Source organism: Misgurnus anguillicaudatus, unplaced genomic scaffold (genome assembly GCF_027580225.2).
Source record: "Misgurnus anguillicaudatus unplaced genomic scaffold, ASM2758022v2 HiC_scaffold_31, whole genome shotgun sequence".
NCBI classification, from domain to species: Eukaryota; Metazoa; Chordata; class Actinopteri; order Cypriniformes; family Cobitidae; genus Misgurnus; species Misgurnus anguillicaudatus.
The window spans coordinates 1,352,772-1,372,199 of NW_027395281.1; the positions used below are offsets into that span (position 1 = coordinate 1,352,772).

The 19,428-nt window shown below is 36.3% G+C and overlaps 1 protein-coding gene across 1 annotated transcript in view; it reads right to left on the reverse strand.

The window, feature by feature from the left end:
• Window positions 1–19,428, reverse strand: part of LOC141362961 (uncharacterized) — a 144,545-nt gene that overhangs the window by 80,256 nt on the left and 44,861 nt on the right. The window contains exon 2 of the mRNA XM_073865283.1: window positions 12,932–13,255. Coding sequence (XP_073721384.1) covers window positions 12,932–13,255 — 324 coding nt within the window. The remainder of the gene's footprint in view (window positions 1–12,931; window positions 13,256–19,428) is intronic.

Sequence of the window (19,428 nt, forward strand, 5' to 3'; positions counted from 1 at the left end):
ACAACCAGGAAAAAACTAGTAGGCAAAAAGTCAAGTGTCAAGAGACCAACTAAAACAAACACGAATCACAATAAGGGTGACTTAAAATGAAACCAACATCTAAACCTAGTAAGTGAATTGAGTTTTCTACAGCAATATATTTACTGAACATTCAGAAATAATGTTTTCTAAAATAATAAAATGCAATGTTTCTCTATCATTTACATAACAATTAAACAAGTCAATATAATAAACAGTTGTTGTTTTAAACATTGTGTGAACATTAAAACATGACATTGTCATAACGTTTAAAAATGGTAAAATGTAACATTACTCTAACGTTCAGACAACCGAAACGTTCCTAGAACTTTAAAAAAACTGGCCGCTTTTAACGTTGGCAGAATGTTTTTGGGAACATTGGGAACTTTCAGGGAACGTTCTTAGAACTTTTTATTTCTAGCTGGGCAGGCTCTCAACTGAAGGAATACATATGCATACAAATCAAATGCTTTGGTAGTCTCTCAAATTAAACATTGAAGTCCATGTTGCATAAAAATAAACACTGAAGTTTGTAATTATGTTTTTTTTACAGTGGGTCATAATATATCATATATTTTAGTTTGTCAGTGCGTTTTGTGGTGTTAGGAAGTGTTTGCGCATTTCTGCACTAACTCAAAATGTGCGTACACCACCTCCTGAGCAGGCGTAGGATTTGAGCGTACCGTACGCCAACGTCCATATTGATAAATCTCAAAGTCACCGTGGTTTTGGGTGTACGCCAGGTGTACGCTGGAATTTTGGTGGACGCACTTTTGATAAATGAGGGCCAGTGTAACGAAGTGAAAGTATCATTTATTTGTTTCCACCTCGGAAAGGCAACTTGAGTCGAGAAGGGCACAGTTGCCTGGGCAACCTAAGAAACCCCCCGTGCACGACCATGATCACATGGATCGTCAATCCACAATCATTTAAACCAAAAACAATGTAGCTGTCAGAGCCGACGCCGAACCGATCGCGGCTATAAGCACTGCACGTTGGGCGAGGACGCCCCACTCACGCTTTACAAACTAATACGTTTACAATGTATTACATTGATGAAAAGGGGAATTAAACTTGTCATATATCACTGAAATAAAATAAAGGGTTTAAAAGATGTCTGAATGTCTTCCTACCTGTATAGGGAATGTTAATGTACGTCACCGCAGTGTTGCATTATGGGACGTGGGCGCCATGTTTAGAGGCACCGCCGACCGCTATGCCATTTAATTGTGCGTGTGTTAAGCTAAAACTATGTAAAATTGAAGAAGAACGGAAGAAATCGAGAAGTTGAAAGAAAAAGAGAAGGGACCCTATCGGGAGAAACTAGATGCTACTGCCAAAAAACTTTATTTGGACAAATAAACAACATAAATCCATGATTTAGCAGCCCAAGACTGGATTACGGACCTCCGCTTACATATCTGGTCAATTACCTTGTTTTTGCAGGACTTTATTTACACTTTGCAGGAGTATAAGAGCTATAAATCCCTTCAAGCTTATAGTAAGGTGACACTTCTTCTTTTGGAGTCTTATGGTTGGCAAACCAGCTATTTACTGACAATGTGATAATACCTACGTATCTTAATGATTCTATAAAATAATTTCACCGTTGTATTCTGTGCGATGAATCAACACATGTTCATAAGATGGCACTTCTGTTTTGGCCAAGTTATTAAAACAAACAAAATGCTAAATGTTCAGCTAAGGTTATGTTATTTAAAGAGTCACAAGCAGTGGGTTTGAGCAGTTGCATTTAATAAAAAATATGCGTTACAATCGTCAAAATTGTCTAAATATTTATTTTTATAACTCATGTGTTTAGGGTGATCAGAAATGAATGAATGAATCAATCAATAACTTACATTTGCAAGTTAGTTTGACAGTGTTAGCATAAAAACAAGACAATTTAAGTGGTTCTGCTTTTATTAATCACAAATTACTGAATGACTGAAAATGCAGCGAACACACTCTCGCTGATGCAGGGATTTATTTTTGAAAAGTAAACGTTTTTCTCCTGATTGCAGTAGGCAAACCACGCGATCCGGCGTCTTTTCGTCAGCTCCTGCACCGGCTTCCTTTGTTTTTTCCACGAATAAAAGCTGGAAAAACGTATTCCGTTGTTCAGTTTCCTCCCTGAACGATCGCGTGACCTGCTTGATTGAGCAGTACTGACCAAACATATCGAAGTTTATTAAAATCTCGACAGAAAATACAAAAACCACCTCCAACACATGAACTTCAATACAGCGGGATAGGACGCGTGCCTGCAAATATGGCGGATTACACATTATGCAACACCGCGTGACGTCAACTCCAAATTCCCTATATGTGACAGTGAAACTGCACGTTCTCCAGGAGCTCGCGTTGATTCATAACCGTTCAGAATGTAAAATCCATTTGCACAAACGTATATGAGAAATATTAGTATCAAATAATGCTCAATATATATAGTTTTTAAATACCGTATTCACACAGTCAGGCTGCGTCCGAAACCGCATACTGTATAGTGAATAAGATGAAGTTTACGATTCTAAAAATATGTATCCAGGACTCCGCTGTCCATATACGATAAGAAGCTTGGGTGTCAGTCGAGCCTGCTGCGTCTGGGCTCGCAGCAGAGTCTGAGGCCGCCGCCTCTTCTCCGGGCTTCTCTGCTTTCCGTTCCTCCAGCTTCAGGTCTACGCTGTATTGTGGCTCTTAAAGGAACACCCGATTCTCTCAACAGTTCTTCGAAATCCATTTTAACGTTAAAACTACATTCCGCCATTGTTATTACAACTTTTCCACGGAGCAATAGCCTGTAAGCTTAGCTTCTAAAGATGGCTGACAGACTATCTTTACATTCTGTGTAAAAACACGTTTGAACATAAAGGCTGCCCTCTAGTGGTGAAGAAGCCTTGCTTTTTCCTATTTACATTGGTTTCCATTGGACATTTTAAAGTGGAAATAACATAATATGTTACTGGAATGTTTTTTTTATCTTGGGCATCTTCATATTGGAGTCCATAGTTCATATAAAAAAATTGGTTTATAAATGTTAAATAGAGCCTGAGATATATACTACTTCCTGTTTGGTGTCTACGCCACAGGTGTATTTTCAGCTGTGATGGGCAAATGGACGAACGACATGGATCTGTGACTTCATCTTCTCAAGCAACTTACACCAGTACTGCCCGAACATTTTAAAGTTTGAACGGTGTCTCTGTGTCAAACGGTCTAGTCGCTAGAGCTGGCCAAAAAAATCTACCCGGGAAAAATAATAAAAATAATAATAATAAAACTTAAGAAGAACAATAAGTGTGCTTTTGCAAGCACACTTAATAATAATAATAATAAAACTTAAGAAGAACAATAAGTGTGCTTTTGCAAGCACACTTACTAATAATAATAATAAAACTTAAGAAGAACAATAAGTGTGCTTTTGCAAGCACACTTAATAATCAAGCCTTTTAGGGGGATGAGCTTGTTTTAACACCTAAGTTGGGGTGGAATCTGTTTAAAGGCTGTAATTCTTACAAAATATAAAATGGACCTTCAAAATTTAGTTTTACTTGAGAAAACATCATATTCCTTTTAAGAAGGGTGGTTTCAGTGCTGTGCAGAGGCCTGAATCCAGATTGGAACTTGTCATACAACCCATTATCATTTAAAAAAGCTAAAAGTTGATTAAGTATCATCTTCTCCACTACCTTTGCCAAAAAGGGTAGCTTTGAAATCGGCCTTTAATTATTTACCTCTGACGGGTCAAGGCTAGGTTTATTAACAGAGGTTGCACCAATGCATGCTTAAAGGGAAACTTCACCCATTTGCATTAAGCTTTGTATCGTTAGAACCCCAGTCATGTTTTTAAATGGTCGTGCATCATTCCCTCAGTTTCTCCTGAGAGGGGAGAAATACTGATTTCAGTGTTGCACTTCCTTCTTTCAATGATGTAAAAATCGTCATTTTGCGTCATTGAAAGAAGGAAATCCTGTATCTCTGAGTGTGAAAGACTACAGACACTCATTTCTCATTTTTCCAAGGTGGGGGCTATGGGTGGGACCCACTCACGCTTCAGACCTATTACAGATCAGTGGGTGGGACTTACGAAAATATACGAGCACAGACGGAAAAAAAACTATTAGCCACCATCTTTTTGCTAAGCTAAGCTAAACAGAAGTTATGGAGCGAGCCAGACATAGTGTTACAATAACAGTGGAAGTTAATCAATATGATATAGAAGAGGGTGATTTCACAAGCGTTCAATCCGCTCTAATCCGCTGTTCATTGCACCTTTATGAACCACAATACAGCAAAGAGCTGAGGCAGATGCAGGAACAGAAGCCCGAGGAGTAGGCCTGAGCCTGGGCTTCGGCTGAGTAGAGGAGCCCGGGGAAGACGCCGCAACCATCGGCCTCTGCTGTGTAGAGAAGCCCGGACTGATAGTGCCTGTACTCTCGCTGTGTGCTTGCTTTATAACATTTCTGCATCAGATAAGGATATGGACGTTTGTTTAGTAAATGTTTCCAGGCAAGAGAGCAACTTTGCGCGCGTTTGGACATGTTTATTTCACAGACGTGTTTCGGCTTACGAGCAAATGCGCTGTGGAGTATATGAGCTTGGACGGACTCTCGCTGTGTGCTTTCGGTTTAACATTTCTCCATCAGATAAGGATATGAATGTTTGTTTTGTGTATGTTTCCAGGCGCGAAAACAAAGACGTGTTTCGGCTTACGAGCACAAGCTCCAAGAGCTGAGGCAGCGCGTCTGTGGAGATATTGTGCAGGGGACGCGTTTGTGTGCAGGATGCAGGGATAAATGGACATCTGACTGTAAAGTGAGTGTTTCTATTTTCTTTGTTATACTAACGTGGCATTTATGTACAATAGCATATCTGAGCGGTGTTTTATATGTCTATGTAAAAGCAATGAGGCTGATATAACACAGATGTAATTACAGTAAACAAGAGACAAAAAGAAAATCGGTAAAACTAAATAAACATTTAGTGTAACATCTGGCTGGACGTCAACTGGAGGTCTCTTCAGTCTGGGTCGTTAACGGTTTCATGCTGTGACCCTAGATTGAGTTTTGTCACCAGGTCTGCTCGGACGCTTTCATCAGAAGATCCTAATCTCCTGATAACACACATCTCCAGACCTATCGACTCTCTCTGGCTGTCTTTATTGCGCCAATCTAAGCAAATTAACACCTCAAAGCAAACTTCAAACTGTGGCAAGAGACGAAGCAGCCATGACACAAAAATGTGTCTGTATAAGATCACAGCTAAGACCAAAATAAATTGGTTTAAATTGTATATATTATATATCCTTGTATTGCATGTTATTATCTGTAATGTACCACTTTCTTGTAAAACTATATGGATGCTTTGTTTATCTTAGCATGTCTCATAATTCACATTTATGAGATTACTATTTGAGGTGTGTTTCAAACCATACCTTGTTTACACTCTTAATAATGCCCTTTTCCTTTCCTGATCAATGATGTGCATCATCGTACCATAACTTATATCAAACTTGTTCAATATTAATCCAAATTATTATTGTAACAAATCTCTGGCATAGCACATCTATGCAAATAAGTCTGGTGAAACAAAGACAAAGTTTTCCTGCTCGATCAACACTTTTCGGATTGGTTATCTGAACTTCAAGGGGTTGGTCTAAGCTCAGGTTAAGAGGCCTGCACCCCAATTCATTGAAGCTCACAGCTCAGCTCACAGCTACAGCTCAGTCGCGCACAGCACGCCACACGGCTGCTCAACAGGCTGCTCTTATTTTATAAGAATACCAAAAACCGCGTCGAGTTTCCTGACTCGTGTGTTTGTGTAACTTATGTGCGTTTCCCCTCGCGTGAAATGTTTGACGGAAGAACAAAGAAACACTCGCGTCTGGAGATACTGACACACATACGCAAGTAAATAAGGATTTAGATGTCATGTTTTGGTGCAATCGGATGAAACAACAAGGAATGGAGGGACTGGGTTGTGGATTGCGTATCCATTGACTACAGAAGGCAGAAGTCATGCATATGGATGTCTCTGCTCACTCACTTCAATGGCGTGGGGGTGTGGCGATCTCTTCTCATTACAGATAATCAGGTAACATTAGAGAGACGGTCCGTCTCTTACTTCTCATACAGTTTACACCGAATGACAACCCAGCTAACAGAAAAAAGTTCTAAGAACGTTCCCTGAAAGTTCTTTACGTTCCCAAAAACGTTCTGCCAACGTTAAAAGTGTCCAGTTTTCTTGACGTTCTAAGAACGTTTTTGTGTTGTCTCAACGTTAGAGGAATGTTACATTTTACCATTTTTAAACGTTATGACAATGTCATGTTTTAATGTTCACACAATGTTTAAAACAACAACTGTTTATTATATTGACTATATATATCGTTATGTAAATGATAGAGAAACATTGCATTTTATTATATTTATTTTTTATATTTATATTATTTTATTATATTTATTATATATTATATATTTATTATATATTATATATCTATTATATATAAGTTTAGATGTTGATGTTTTGTTTCATTTTAAGTCACCATTATTGTGATTAGTGTTCGTTTTAGTTGGGCTCTTGAGCCTTGTCTTTTGCTTGCTAGTTTTTTCCCTGGTTGTATTAACTTTTTGTTAATACACCACATTTGTTCTGGTTGTATTAACTTTTTGTTAATACACCACATTTGTTATGAACATGTTAAGTTAGTAGTGTAATTCTGTGGTGTGGTGGTTGGTACATAATGGTAAAAAATCATCCCTAATTAATTTACTAATCAAAAGTTTATTTTCTGTCAATAATGTAAATGAGATCCAGCTCTTTCACAGCAGTTTGTCATTAAGGAGTTTTAGAAACTTTGGACAAAAAATATCTGCTGTATAACTGGGATGCACAAACATCAAGAATCAGACTATGAATCTCAACCATGGTGACAATTAAATGAAAAACTTCATGCTGCAATGCATGCTGGGTATTAACAAATTACAAATCTCATTCAGGACTCCCAGCATGCACTGCAGCATGGATAAATAATGATTTTTTTTCCAATTTTAATTGTCACCATGGTTGAGATTCATAGTCTGATTCTTGATGTTTGTGCGTCCCAATTATTAAGCAGATATTTTTTGTCCAAAGTTTCTTAAACTCCTTAATGACAAACTGCTGTGAAAGTGCTGGATCTCATTTACATTATTGACAGAAAATAAACTTTAATTAATTAGGGATGATTTTTTTCCTTTATGTACCAACCACCACACCACAGAATTACACTACTAACTTAACATGTTCATAACAAATGTGGTGTATTAACAAAAAGTTAACACAACCAGGGAAAAAACTAGCAAGCAAAAGACAAGGCTCAAGAGCCCAACTAAAACGAACACTAATCACAATAATGGTGACTTAAAATGAAACAAAACATCAACATCTAAACTTATATATAATAGATATATAATATATAATAAATATATAATATATAATAAATATAATAAAATAATATAAATATAAAAAATAAATATAATAAAATGCAATGTTTCTCTATCATTTACATAACAATTAAACAAGTCAATATAATAAACAGTTGTTGTTTTAAACATTGTTTGAACATTAAAACATGACATTGTCATAACGTTTAAAAATGGTAAAATGTAACATTCCTCTAACGTTGAGACAACACAAAGACGTTCTTAGAACGTCAAGAAAACTGGACACTTTTAACGTTGGCAGAACGTTTTTGGGAACGTAAAGAACTTTCAGGGAACGTTCTTAGAACTTTTTTCTGTTAGCTGGGAATATATGTTTATGATATCACTTACATCATTTAAAAGCTGACATTCCAAGCATTATGTAGACATTTATCTTTTGTTTCTGTGACATGTATTCGTGAAGTTACAGTTAATTTTCTGACGCGTTTCTGAAATGACTTCACTGAGGGAGAGAGAACAAAACGCGCATCATGTTTATTTTCTTAATTTTGCGAAAAGCACAACATTCTGTTTTTATTGGGAGTGGACAGAAAAAAACTAGACACTTTAACGTTTTAAATGATGTATAAATCATATCTGTATGTCCAAAATCAGCAGAGTTATCTAAATCTCTTTGCGGAGTGATTGAAAAATTAAGAGTTTGCGGCGCCCGCGCCACAGCCAACCCCAGAGTGTTAAAATAGGAGGGTACTATCCCCTCCACAATACTCTCATTCACTATAGATGTGATCACAAACCCCACCACGTCCCAGGCCTGGATTAAGAGCCATGGAGGGATAACATCAAGAGAACAGTAGGCTGGTTTCAGCTGTTGAGCAATCTCTAAAAGGTATAAAGATGTAACTGGTTCAAACCTCGAAAACTGACCACCAGTGGATAAAACAGGGGGTGGTACTATGTGGCCAACAGCCTGCAAATTACAAATACTCTCTCTAATATCAGCAATCTTATCCATAAAGAATTGCGAAAAAATATTACAAGACAACTCCGCATTTTCAGCCACAGAAAATGAAGCAGGGTTAATAGTTAATAGTAATAGAGTTAATAGTACTGAATAACACTTTCGGAAAGTGGCGATGCTTAGCAATTAAGTCAGAAAAGTATTGCGCCTTGGCTGTTTTATTAAATTGCTGTTAGGGCAGCATTGCTTCTTTCAAAATCTCATATGAGACTTGCAGCTTATCTTTTTTCCATTTCCTCTCCGCCTGTCTCCATTTTTGTCTAATAGATTGACTGTCAGCATTAATCAAGGGCTGGGGAGTAGCTATAGATTTTACCTTTTTAACAGGAGCAACATGGTCCAAAATGACATTACACGCCGTGTTAAAAACAGCAAGCAGCTCCTCTGAACCCATAATAACTATGGTCGGATCTTTTACTAAAAACTGTGCATGAGAGTTAAAAGACACAGAAAACTTTGAAACTACCTGTGCATTTAAATGCCTGGTGTAGCGAACCACAGTCTCGTGGCCTGTAGAAGGCACAGCAATCATCAATTTAAACAAAATTAAAAAGTAATTGACAGACCAGTATTGTCTATTGTGAGGTCACATACAGGAGCCACCCATATGAAAACCAGGTCCAACGTGTGACCCTGAGCATGCGTGGGGCCCAGTACACATTGATTAAGATTAAATGAATCAAGCAAAGATAAGAAATCTTGTACTAGGGGCTTGTCAGGGCAGCAGATGTGAAAATTAAAATCACCTAAAATAACCAGATTATCACAGCCAGGAATCAGAAAAGATAGCAGCTCAGAAAATTCAAAAATAAAATTTCTGTTGTAGCTAGGAGGTCAGTATATAAGTGCACAAATAACAGGCACAGTTAAGTCCACCTTAAATACTTGTACCTCAAAGCTCACAAAATCATCCACCACAATTTGTATCCATTTAAAACAATTCTTAAAAATGGTAGCGAGTCCGTGAGGTCGCGGTGAGTTCAAAAAGTTATAATTACACGGGGATGCTTCAGAAAGTGAGACCTGATCCTGCCCTTTAAGCCAGGTCTTAGTCAAGAAAAAGAGATCAACGTCTCTCTACAGAATAATGTCATTAATTGCAAATGACTTATTGACGATAGACCTCGTATTTACTAGGGCCATCTTCACGTATACAGCAGGAGGCGCATCATATGTATAGATGCAGACGAGGCATACTCCAGGCAACGAAGGTTGTTATGGTTAACGCCCCTCTTCCTCTTAAAACTGTGCCGTATATGATTAAAACCAAAATACACATCCCGGTGCAGTGGCACAACCGCAACTAAGTAAATGCAAGTACCTCACATGTCGTCTCCAGCGAGCCGACCCCGGGACCTTTGCTGCTAAACCCGCATATTCAAGGCATCCTGCTATAAAAGCACGCTCTCTTCTCTGTTACACTCGCGCACCCCCTCGCTTGCCTTGTCTTTTACTGCGCTTTCTCCGGAGTCAAAAACAATCCGGCCAGCCACTTAAATCCACAGGTAGATGGGGAAAACATGGGGGATCGCAGGGCTTTCGACCACCTGAGCAGCTCGATGCCAATGCACCGTTCTCCGAAGACTGAGTAAAAATTCCCGATCATAAACTTGCAGAGAGTTCACATGCTGCACAAATAACGATAAAACGGATCTAAAACAAACAAAACATAAAACAGGGACAGCAACCGACGGCATGCCGAGTGACTCACAGGCGCCATCTTGATCAAGATGATAAGATACAGATAAGTAAATTGTGTGAAAAATACTGCGTTTTTTACACGTGAAACATGAACACATGTTATATTGCGCACTGTAAACAGTAGGGGTGTCACGATTCTCCAAATCCTCGATTCGATTACATTTTCGATTCTGATGTCACGATTCAATTCGATTCTCGATTTTTAAATGTTTTTTTTAAGACAAAAATTATATGCCTTTATTATTATTGTTATTATTATAGTTTCACATTAACATGCACATTGCGTGCTTTACCTCGCATGGGGGTTTGTGGGCTTTACTTTACGCGAGAGAGTTTGTAGAGAGAGAATTCCTTCTTGCACGCAGATAGACTTAATGCACGCGTCTTGGACTCCTATTATCTGAAATAAAACCGGTGCGTCATAAGCAGCTGCGCTTCTCTCTGTCCCCAGCTAACAGAAAAAAGTTCTAAGAACGTTCCCTGAAAGTTCTTTACGTTCCCAAAAACGTTCTGCCAACGTTAAAAGTGTCCAGTTTTCTTGACGTTCTAAGAACGTTTTTGTGTTGTCTCAACGTTAGAGGAATGTTACATTTTACCATTTTTAAACGTTATGACAATGTCATGTTTTAATGTTCACACAATGTTTACAACAACAACTGTTTATTATATTGACTTGTTTAATTGTTATGTAAATGATAGAGAAAAATTGCATTTTATTATATTTATTTTTTATATTTATATTATTTTATTATATTTATTATATATTTATTATATATTATATATCTATTATATATAAGTTTAGATGTTGATGTTTTGTTTCATTTTAAGTCACCATTATTGTGATTAGTGTTCGTTTTAGTTGGGCTCTTGAGCCTTGTCTTTTGCTTGCTAGTTTTTTCCCTGGTTGTGTTAACTTTTTGTTAATACACCACATTTGTTATGAACATGTTAAGTTAGTAGTGTAATTCTGTGGTGTGGTGGTTGGTACATAATGGTAAAAAATCATTCCTAATAAATTTACAAATCAAACGTTTATTTTCTGTCAATAATGTAAATGTGATCCAGCTCTTTCACAGCAGTTTGTCATTAAACAGTTTTAGAAACTTTGGACAAAAATATCCGCTATTTAATTGGGATGCACAAACATCAAGAATCAGACTATGAATCTCAACCATGGTGACAATTAAATGAAAAACTTCATGCTGCAATGCATGCTGGGTATTAACAAATTACAAATCTCATTCAGGACTCCCAGCATGCACTGCAGCATGGATAAATAATTATTTTTTTTCCAATTTTCTTTGTCACCATGGTTGAGATTCATAGTCTGATTCTTGATGTTTGTGCATCCCAATTATACAGCAGATATTTTTTGTCCAAAGTTTCTTAAACTCCTTAATGACAAATCGCTGTGAAAGTGCTGGATCTCATTTACATTATTGACAGAAAATAAACTTTTGATTAGTAAATTAATTAGGAATGATTTTTTACCATTATGTACCAACCACCACACCACAGAATTACACTACTAACTTAACATGTTCATAACAAATGTGGTGTATTAACAAAAAGTTAACACAACCAGGGAAAAAACTAGCAAGCAAAAGACAAGGCTCAAGAGCCCAACTAAAACGAACACTAATCACAATAATGGTGACTTAAAATGAAACAAAACATCAACATCTAAACTTATATATAATAGATATATAATATATAATAAATATATAATATATAATAAATATAATAAAATAATATAAATATAAAAAATAAATATAATAAAATGCAAGGTTTCTCTATCATTTACATAACGATCATATAAGTCAATATAATAAACAGTTGTTGTTGTAAACATTGTGTGAACATTAAAACATGACATTGTCATAACGTTTAAAAATGGTAAAATGTAACATTCCTCTAACGTTGAGACAACACAAAAACGTTCTTAGAACGTCAAGAAAACTGGACACTTTTAACGTTGGCAGAACGTTTTTGGGAACGTAAAGAACTTTCAGGGAACGTTCTTAGAACTTTTTTCTGTTAGCTGGGTCTCACGTGCACGTGCTCTCACATCTGTCCAAAGTCTAAACATAAACTAAAGTAATAATCCTTACGTATTTGTTCAGTTTTATGCGTTTCATGCGAGCTGAAGCAAACTATCCCTTTTGTTTAAAATATAACCGGCTGCATCTTGCCGGCTCTCTTGTGCACGTGCAGAGAGCTGCGCTCTGTCCGAAGGCAGATCACTAGGTAGTAATCCTGTTTATAATATGCATTTCAAGGAGTTGTAGCAATCATCCCTCGTGTTTAAAATATAAATCGCCGTTCCCTGGATGGATGTTTTTAAAGGCATTTCTGAGAGGTTTATTTTCCCCCGCTTGGCAAGCCGACCGGACGTGACATGGGGCGTGGCAGCATCGACGATCCAATTTTTTTATTCGAAGTTCGAGGTTGTAACTTAATTTCGATCGATTTCGATTTAAAATCAAAATCGTGACACCCTTAGTAAACACAATCAAAGCTTAAAAAACACAGAAAGAACAGGACCTTTAAAGAAAAGAAAACCTCAAAATGGCCAGGTTATACAATCATAAACAAGTATTCATATATTTATGCACTAACAATACATAACCTTATATAACTTATACTGAACCGCATATACTGAATCATATACAAATTAAAGATAATATAAACCAATCAATTACACAGAGAAAGAATAATTATGTAAATAAGGAAATTTTTTATCAAATGATAGGATTGAGATACTTACAGCTAACATTGAATTTTTTATTCAAATTGTTTGTGCCGCTGATATCTACTTCATATAGTCCAGAATCTTGAGCTTTGATGTTTCTGATAGTGAGATCTGCAGTCTGATTGTTTATCTGCAGATGGTCTCTGAAGTTCCAATTACGACCTTCAGTATTTAATGAAGTCGAATTGGCCTCTTTATTAATTAAAACAATGCGACTGTTCTCAAAACTCCACTCTATCACATGATCTCTCTGTATTTCAGTAATATCAGTGTGTAGAGTAAGAGAATCTCCCTCCATCACTGACACTGACACAATCTCATCTGGATCACCAAACACACCTGCAGACACAGACAGAGAAAGTAAAAAAAATATTACATTTATGTAACACTGTCTGGGAAAAGGACTACAGAATTTGTGTTAAATATGAAGACTGCAAACAGTCAACCCTGGATGTTTTTCACAGACATAGTTTTACAACCTTTAAACTCTAAAATAGTAGCATTTGTGGTAAGTTAAGGGGTATTTATCAGGGCTGTACAATGACTAAACTGGCATTGTGATATTTTGCTATAGTTGCTTAAATTTCAATAAGAAAGATACAGGATGACTTCACCAGATGACTTGAATAGCTCTTTTTGAGATTAATCAATTTTTGAATGATTTTGTAACATATTGCATTGAAAGTAAAAAGCTCTGTTTAAATGTGTGCCTTGCATTTCTCGTACAGCTATGAGATGCAACTTCTTGTTCTCATAATTTTGTCATGTGCACACAGAGCCAACAAACTACTATATAAAATAAATTAAACTGTGTTCAATAATCCATAAACTAGAAACAGATGTAATGACAGTTTTCCTATTGAAAAAATATGTATTGTAGACTGATACACATTGACGTTACTACATTGCCCATTCCGCTATGTGACTACTTTGAAAGTAACATGTTTGGCAAGTATGACCAGAACAGCCTAAACCACAGAGGAAGTAAAACATCACAACCTACCCATATTTAAGAGGTTATAAAAAGAGAACAAATGAAGGTAGGAAGAAACTTTTCATGGAAGGTATTTTGTGAAAATCACAAAAAATGCTGGCGGGCAAATAAAAAAAGCTTAAGTCAAAGAGATGTTGGTTTTGCCGGTTGTTGATAAATAACAGCTGTGAATGATCACAATGAATTATCAGTGCCTGAACCAGCATACACCACAATATACACCACCTCGGGAGCAGATTGAAACACAGCCAAAATTATTACACAATGTTAAATACAAGATTACACTGCTTTATTATTGACACTTTATGACTTCAGCACTTAGGCGTTCACCTTAGGCTCACTGAAAAAAATGATTAAATCAATTTACTAAATTTTTTTAAGGTAAGTGGTCGCAATCAATTTATTTAAGCTACATTTAAACAAAAGTTTTTTGTTTTGTTTTGTATTTCTAATCTTTTTTTTAAAATGTAGCTTAAATAAATTGATTGCGACCACTTACCTTAAAAAATTGAGTAAATTTAATAATTTTTTTCAGTGCTGTGTCTCAATCCTTTTCCTAGCTTCCGAGGTCGTGAATCAATATGGTGTATGCAAGTTTGGGCACAGGGAGCTGATTGAGACAAAACCTACGTTAATGTAATTTGCCAACATCGCTTTTGACGTACAACACATCTTGACGTGAATATTCTCGACCCACATTCCGGACGCGATCTGCGCCTCAGAATCGAGTCACTTCAAACGTGCAATATATATGCGGCCTAAAATGGCAACTAAGGATTTCCATATAGCCACTTTAAAAAGTGTGAGGATGCATAACAGCATCGTTTTGTGACACATTTAACATTTTCATTCATAAATTTAGATGTGAAGCTTTGACATCATCAAGCTGTCTGCATAGTACCAAATAAAGTCGAACCAGCACACAGGGTTTATAGCTCACACAACCCATAAAGCGGCAACACTTTACAATAAGGTTTATTAGTTAACATTACACTCTAAAAAATAATTTAGGGGATCTGATGCCATTACTTAATTTAATGCATTGGTGCAAGTTAAAAATTCTAAATAATGGATTTATTGAAAGATTTAAAGTTGCAAACGTTTTTTATTGAGTTGTCCAGACATAATAATGTTGATAGTTACATCAAGTTAATAGTGTGTGTAACTTCAAATTAATTATCTGTGTTAATTTGTTAAAACATTATTAAAGTTGTAGTAACTCAATGCATTTAGCTTGATAACTTCAGGTTCCCAGCATGCTTTGCATGGGACTTGATTGTGAGAGTAAATGTAGAAATATGGTGTTATTTTATGCATTTTATGCACTTATATGAGGGTGTCAGGATCCTGGCACTAGAAACAAGACTAAACACACATAATGACATCCAGGATCCTGACCGTTGCTTTAATTTTTTTTGTTGAGTCCAAGCAATATTTTTTAGAGTGCATTTATTAATCTTTGTTAATGTTCATTTCAACAATTACTAATACTTTATTAAAATCTTGTTAACGTTAGATAATGCACTGTGAACTAACATGAACAAACAATTAAAAGCTTTATTTCTATTAACTAACATTAACAAAGCTTAACACATACTGTAACAAATGTATTGTAATACAATACATTTAATTTTAACCTTCATATATCAAAATATATTTAAAAATGTATTTTAAGGGCATGCAAATACATTTCTAATTTTACATCCCATATAGCAAAAATGTATTCTTTATATTTTTGAAATATATGCTAAACAAGTTAATCTTTATAAAGTATATTTTTTAAGTTAAAAACATATTTAATTTGAACCTTTTCAAAACTGTTTATAAACAAAGTTTTTCTTCCATTGGTGTGGAGATTGTAAACAAGTTATTAAAGTGGTTACATAGATGGTTGGTAAAAGGCGCCTTGTAGGCTATACGGGTGTTGTTTTGGAATTCAAAGTGTCAACTTAATAAAGTCTGACTAAAAGCGTCAGATAGGCTATAACAAATTTAAACAATTAGGCCTACAGTGAAAGCCAGCCAGATGATGATCTTCAAACTTTAAGGATAAAAACAGAATTCTTACTCACTGACTTCTTTCAGAAAAATGCCCAAAGTATTTGTTTGCTTAATTTTTCTTACATTTTTTCCTTTCCTGCTTGCTGACTTTGTTAGTTTTTAACTCGGACTAGGTTGCGGTTTACTGTGCTTGCTCCTCCCTTACCTCAGGGCTCTAGACTAACTTTTTTCACTAGGAGCACAGTGGCCCCCAACTGAAAATTTAGGGGCACATACAGTAAATCAACATGCTAACCAAATATTCACATTTAATTTACACTGTATTACTAATAAATACTTTGATGATAGATGCAGAAAGTACAATGTGCTGTTTCAAATTCAGTGTCACATCACAAAAAAAGGTCAAATTTACTGGTCGCACGTGTGCGACTGAATGTAAAATTCAGTAGCACAATCTCAAATTTTGGTGGCAGTCTGGAGCCCTGCCTTACCTGCTGCATATTCAACAGAAAGGAAAAACGGAGTAGCCCATAGGAGAGAGTGGGGTGATTTGTGCCAGGGGGGGAGTTGTTCCACCCCTTGTTTCTGGAAAACCATAGAAGAAATTGGTAATGTGACCACATAATTTTGAAAAGCCATCAATTTTACTTATCCTCAAAAAAAAGAGAGCACATTTTAGCTCCAAAAACTGTTTTTTTTCCTTTCAAAGTAAAATGTCTATGAATAAGTTTTTTTAATTGTAGTGTCTAAACAATTATAGATAGGTTTGAAAATATTTCACACATGTTTTAGTGCTTTAGCAGGCTACACAATCAGTCTATACAGTTAGCCTTATGTTAGCTCTTAACTGCTGGATCATGCTAATTGATCAGACTTGTAGGTCTGGGGTGATTTGTGCCAAAGGGCCTGGGTTAAGTTGTGCCAGAGGTGATGTGCTCAAGAAACTACCCACACCCCAAAAGCTCGGTGGTACAGCCAGGGGCGTCGGACTGGGGGTAAAACCAGTACTGATTGCCAGGGCCCCAAGGGGAGAGAGGGCCCTTGAAAAGTCTATAATATATTTTATTTTACCTGGATAATTTTATTTCCTAATTAAATTTCATAATGAATGTCAGATGAAATGTAAAGTTAGTATATTGGCTGAAAAACTGTTTGATTGACTACATAGAAAAACTCTCTTAACTCTTTCACCGCCAGCATTTTTTTTAAAAGTTGCCAGCCAGCGCCAGCGTTTCATTTTCACCAAAGTTTAATGCCTTCCAGAAAATGTTCTTCTTTGAATATATAAACATACAATATACCAAATGAAAGAACCTCTGCTTTCAAACAAAAAAAAAAGTTTCTTCCTACCTTCAGTGGTTCTTTTGTAATCAGCTTTTGAATATGGGTAGGTTTCTGCAAAAACACCACATTTTGAGCAAAAAGCAGAGATAATTCCATTTTTGTGACGGACTTTTCATAGAGATCCCATTCAGAGCGATCTTTAAAACAGACACGGACATGCAGCTGCTTGCCATAGGGCAATACTTCCGGGTTTAAAACGTTGCGGAAGTGCGCCACCTGGTGGATATTAGCGGTATTGCGGAAAGACAGAAAATCTCGTCATTGGCGGGGAAGCGTTTTCTCTTAATTGACGAGATATCTTGTCAATGGCGGGGAAAGAGTTAAGTCCCACGATCCCACCCCTTGCTAATGCGCCAAATGGTTTAGTCCATCTCATTTTGTTTACGTTTTTGAGCGTCTGGTGGAGTGCAAATTTCTGCGGTGTGGTTGAAATGTCTTTCTCAAAGAAAGCTAAATCAGGCCACCAAAAAAGAAAAAAAAAGACAGGAGAAGGAAACGAGGGGAAACGATTTGTGACTGACTTATTTTCAAAGAAAGGTGAGCACAAACTAGAACACGAAATCTATAGTGCTAAACTGTTTGAATATCCCAGCGATTATTAATGCTACAAATGAACTGAGACAAACCATTGAAAAAGCAGAACATACACTTTCAGATGATAATTTGGTTAGACTACATGCAATTTGAGGTAAAAGGCTAAAAAAATAATGGATTTTATATGAATAGGCTATAATATCTAAAGTTAGCAATAATAGGCTAATCAGTGTCATAGGTAGCTTGGTACATATCATGTCAACATTATATTATAAACGCCAGTGGGCATTTAGTGGGGAATAAACTTCAGTATAAGCTATACATTTGAGGAAGCTATAGCATGTAAGCAATAGCATTTGTTTCGTTTAGCCTTTTTTCTCCAAACAAAAATTACTATTGACACAAGTTTTTTTGCCTTTTATTATGAATGGAGCTTTTTGTTAATGTACAAACTAAAATGGCATATTTAAAATTAATGTATGCCTTAAAGTAATAGAGCATAATAAAAATAAATGTTCTAAGTAATGTAAAAATGTAATGTCTTGTTCATTCAGCAAAATAAAATATGATTGAATCAAGTCTTGTTTGGTTATCATACAGTTTGTTCATGTAGAAAACTAAAATGGAAAAACGGGCAGGTCCATCAAGACTGCCTATGCATAGGACCCGGTACCTTGTACTACGCCCCTGGGTACAGCTATAAGACAGCATAAGTTTATATTCCACTGCAGTATTGACAAGTGGGATGTTAAATAGTAGGCCAGATCCAGACCACATAGACCTACATACTCACAGGGGATAATCTAGAGAAGTGAGGAGATGGACATGCCTCATCAGTGTTTGACTTAGGCCTACCTTCCATTTGTTTCATTTAGCTAACATTGATTTCAGTTTTGAGTTTGCACTAGTTATTAAAGAGAAGTTTTTAAGTGGCAAAGTCACAATAGGATGTTTAGAAATTAGTCTAGTCACTTTATTCTTATATATTACATCATTGACAGACAGCGTTCTATGTATGTCAACAGGCATCTATTGCCAAAGCCACTTTGCCTGAAATTATTCAGAAATATCATATATTGTGTATTTAAGTTGTGTTTTTCCAAAAACTACAAAATATGACTTATTCCAACATTTTAATAGAGTGACAATATCTAAATAAACCTTAAATGAGTAATTAGGGCCCGAGCACCGAGGAGCAGGCCAGAATGGCCTGCACCGAAAGGTGCGAAGGCCTATTGTTTTTGCTCGAATTTATTATTTTTTATTTTATTTTTTTTTTATTTTTATTTTTATTTTTTTTAACACTTTTGGGCATTTTGGGTGCCTTAACATACTCGAAAACTCTTGAAATTTGGCACAGCCGTCAGAGTCGTCCGTCATTGCGAAAGGGCAAAGGCTGGAACACGGGCGTGGCACAGGGGCTCTGTAGCGCCCCCTGTAATGCAAGAAAAAACATTGGTGCACAGATCGTGCAAACATGTACGCACATGTACGAGAGTTGGTACGCATATAGATCTCATCGATCCGAACAACTTTCGCCCTCTAACATTTTAGCTCCGCCCAACAGGAAGTCAGCCATTTTGGATTGTTTAAAAAATGCATGCGGTGAACTTTTAAATACTCCTTCTAGGGGATTCAT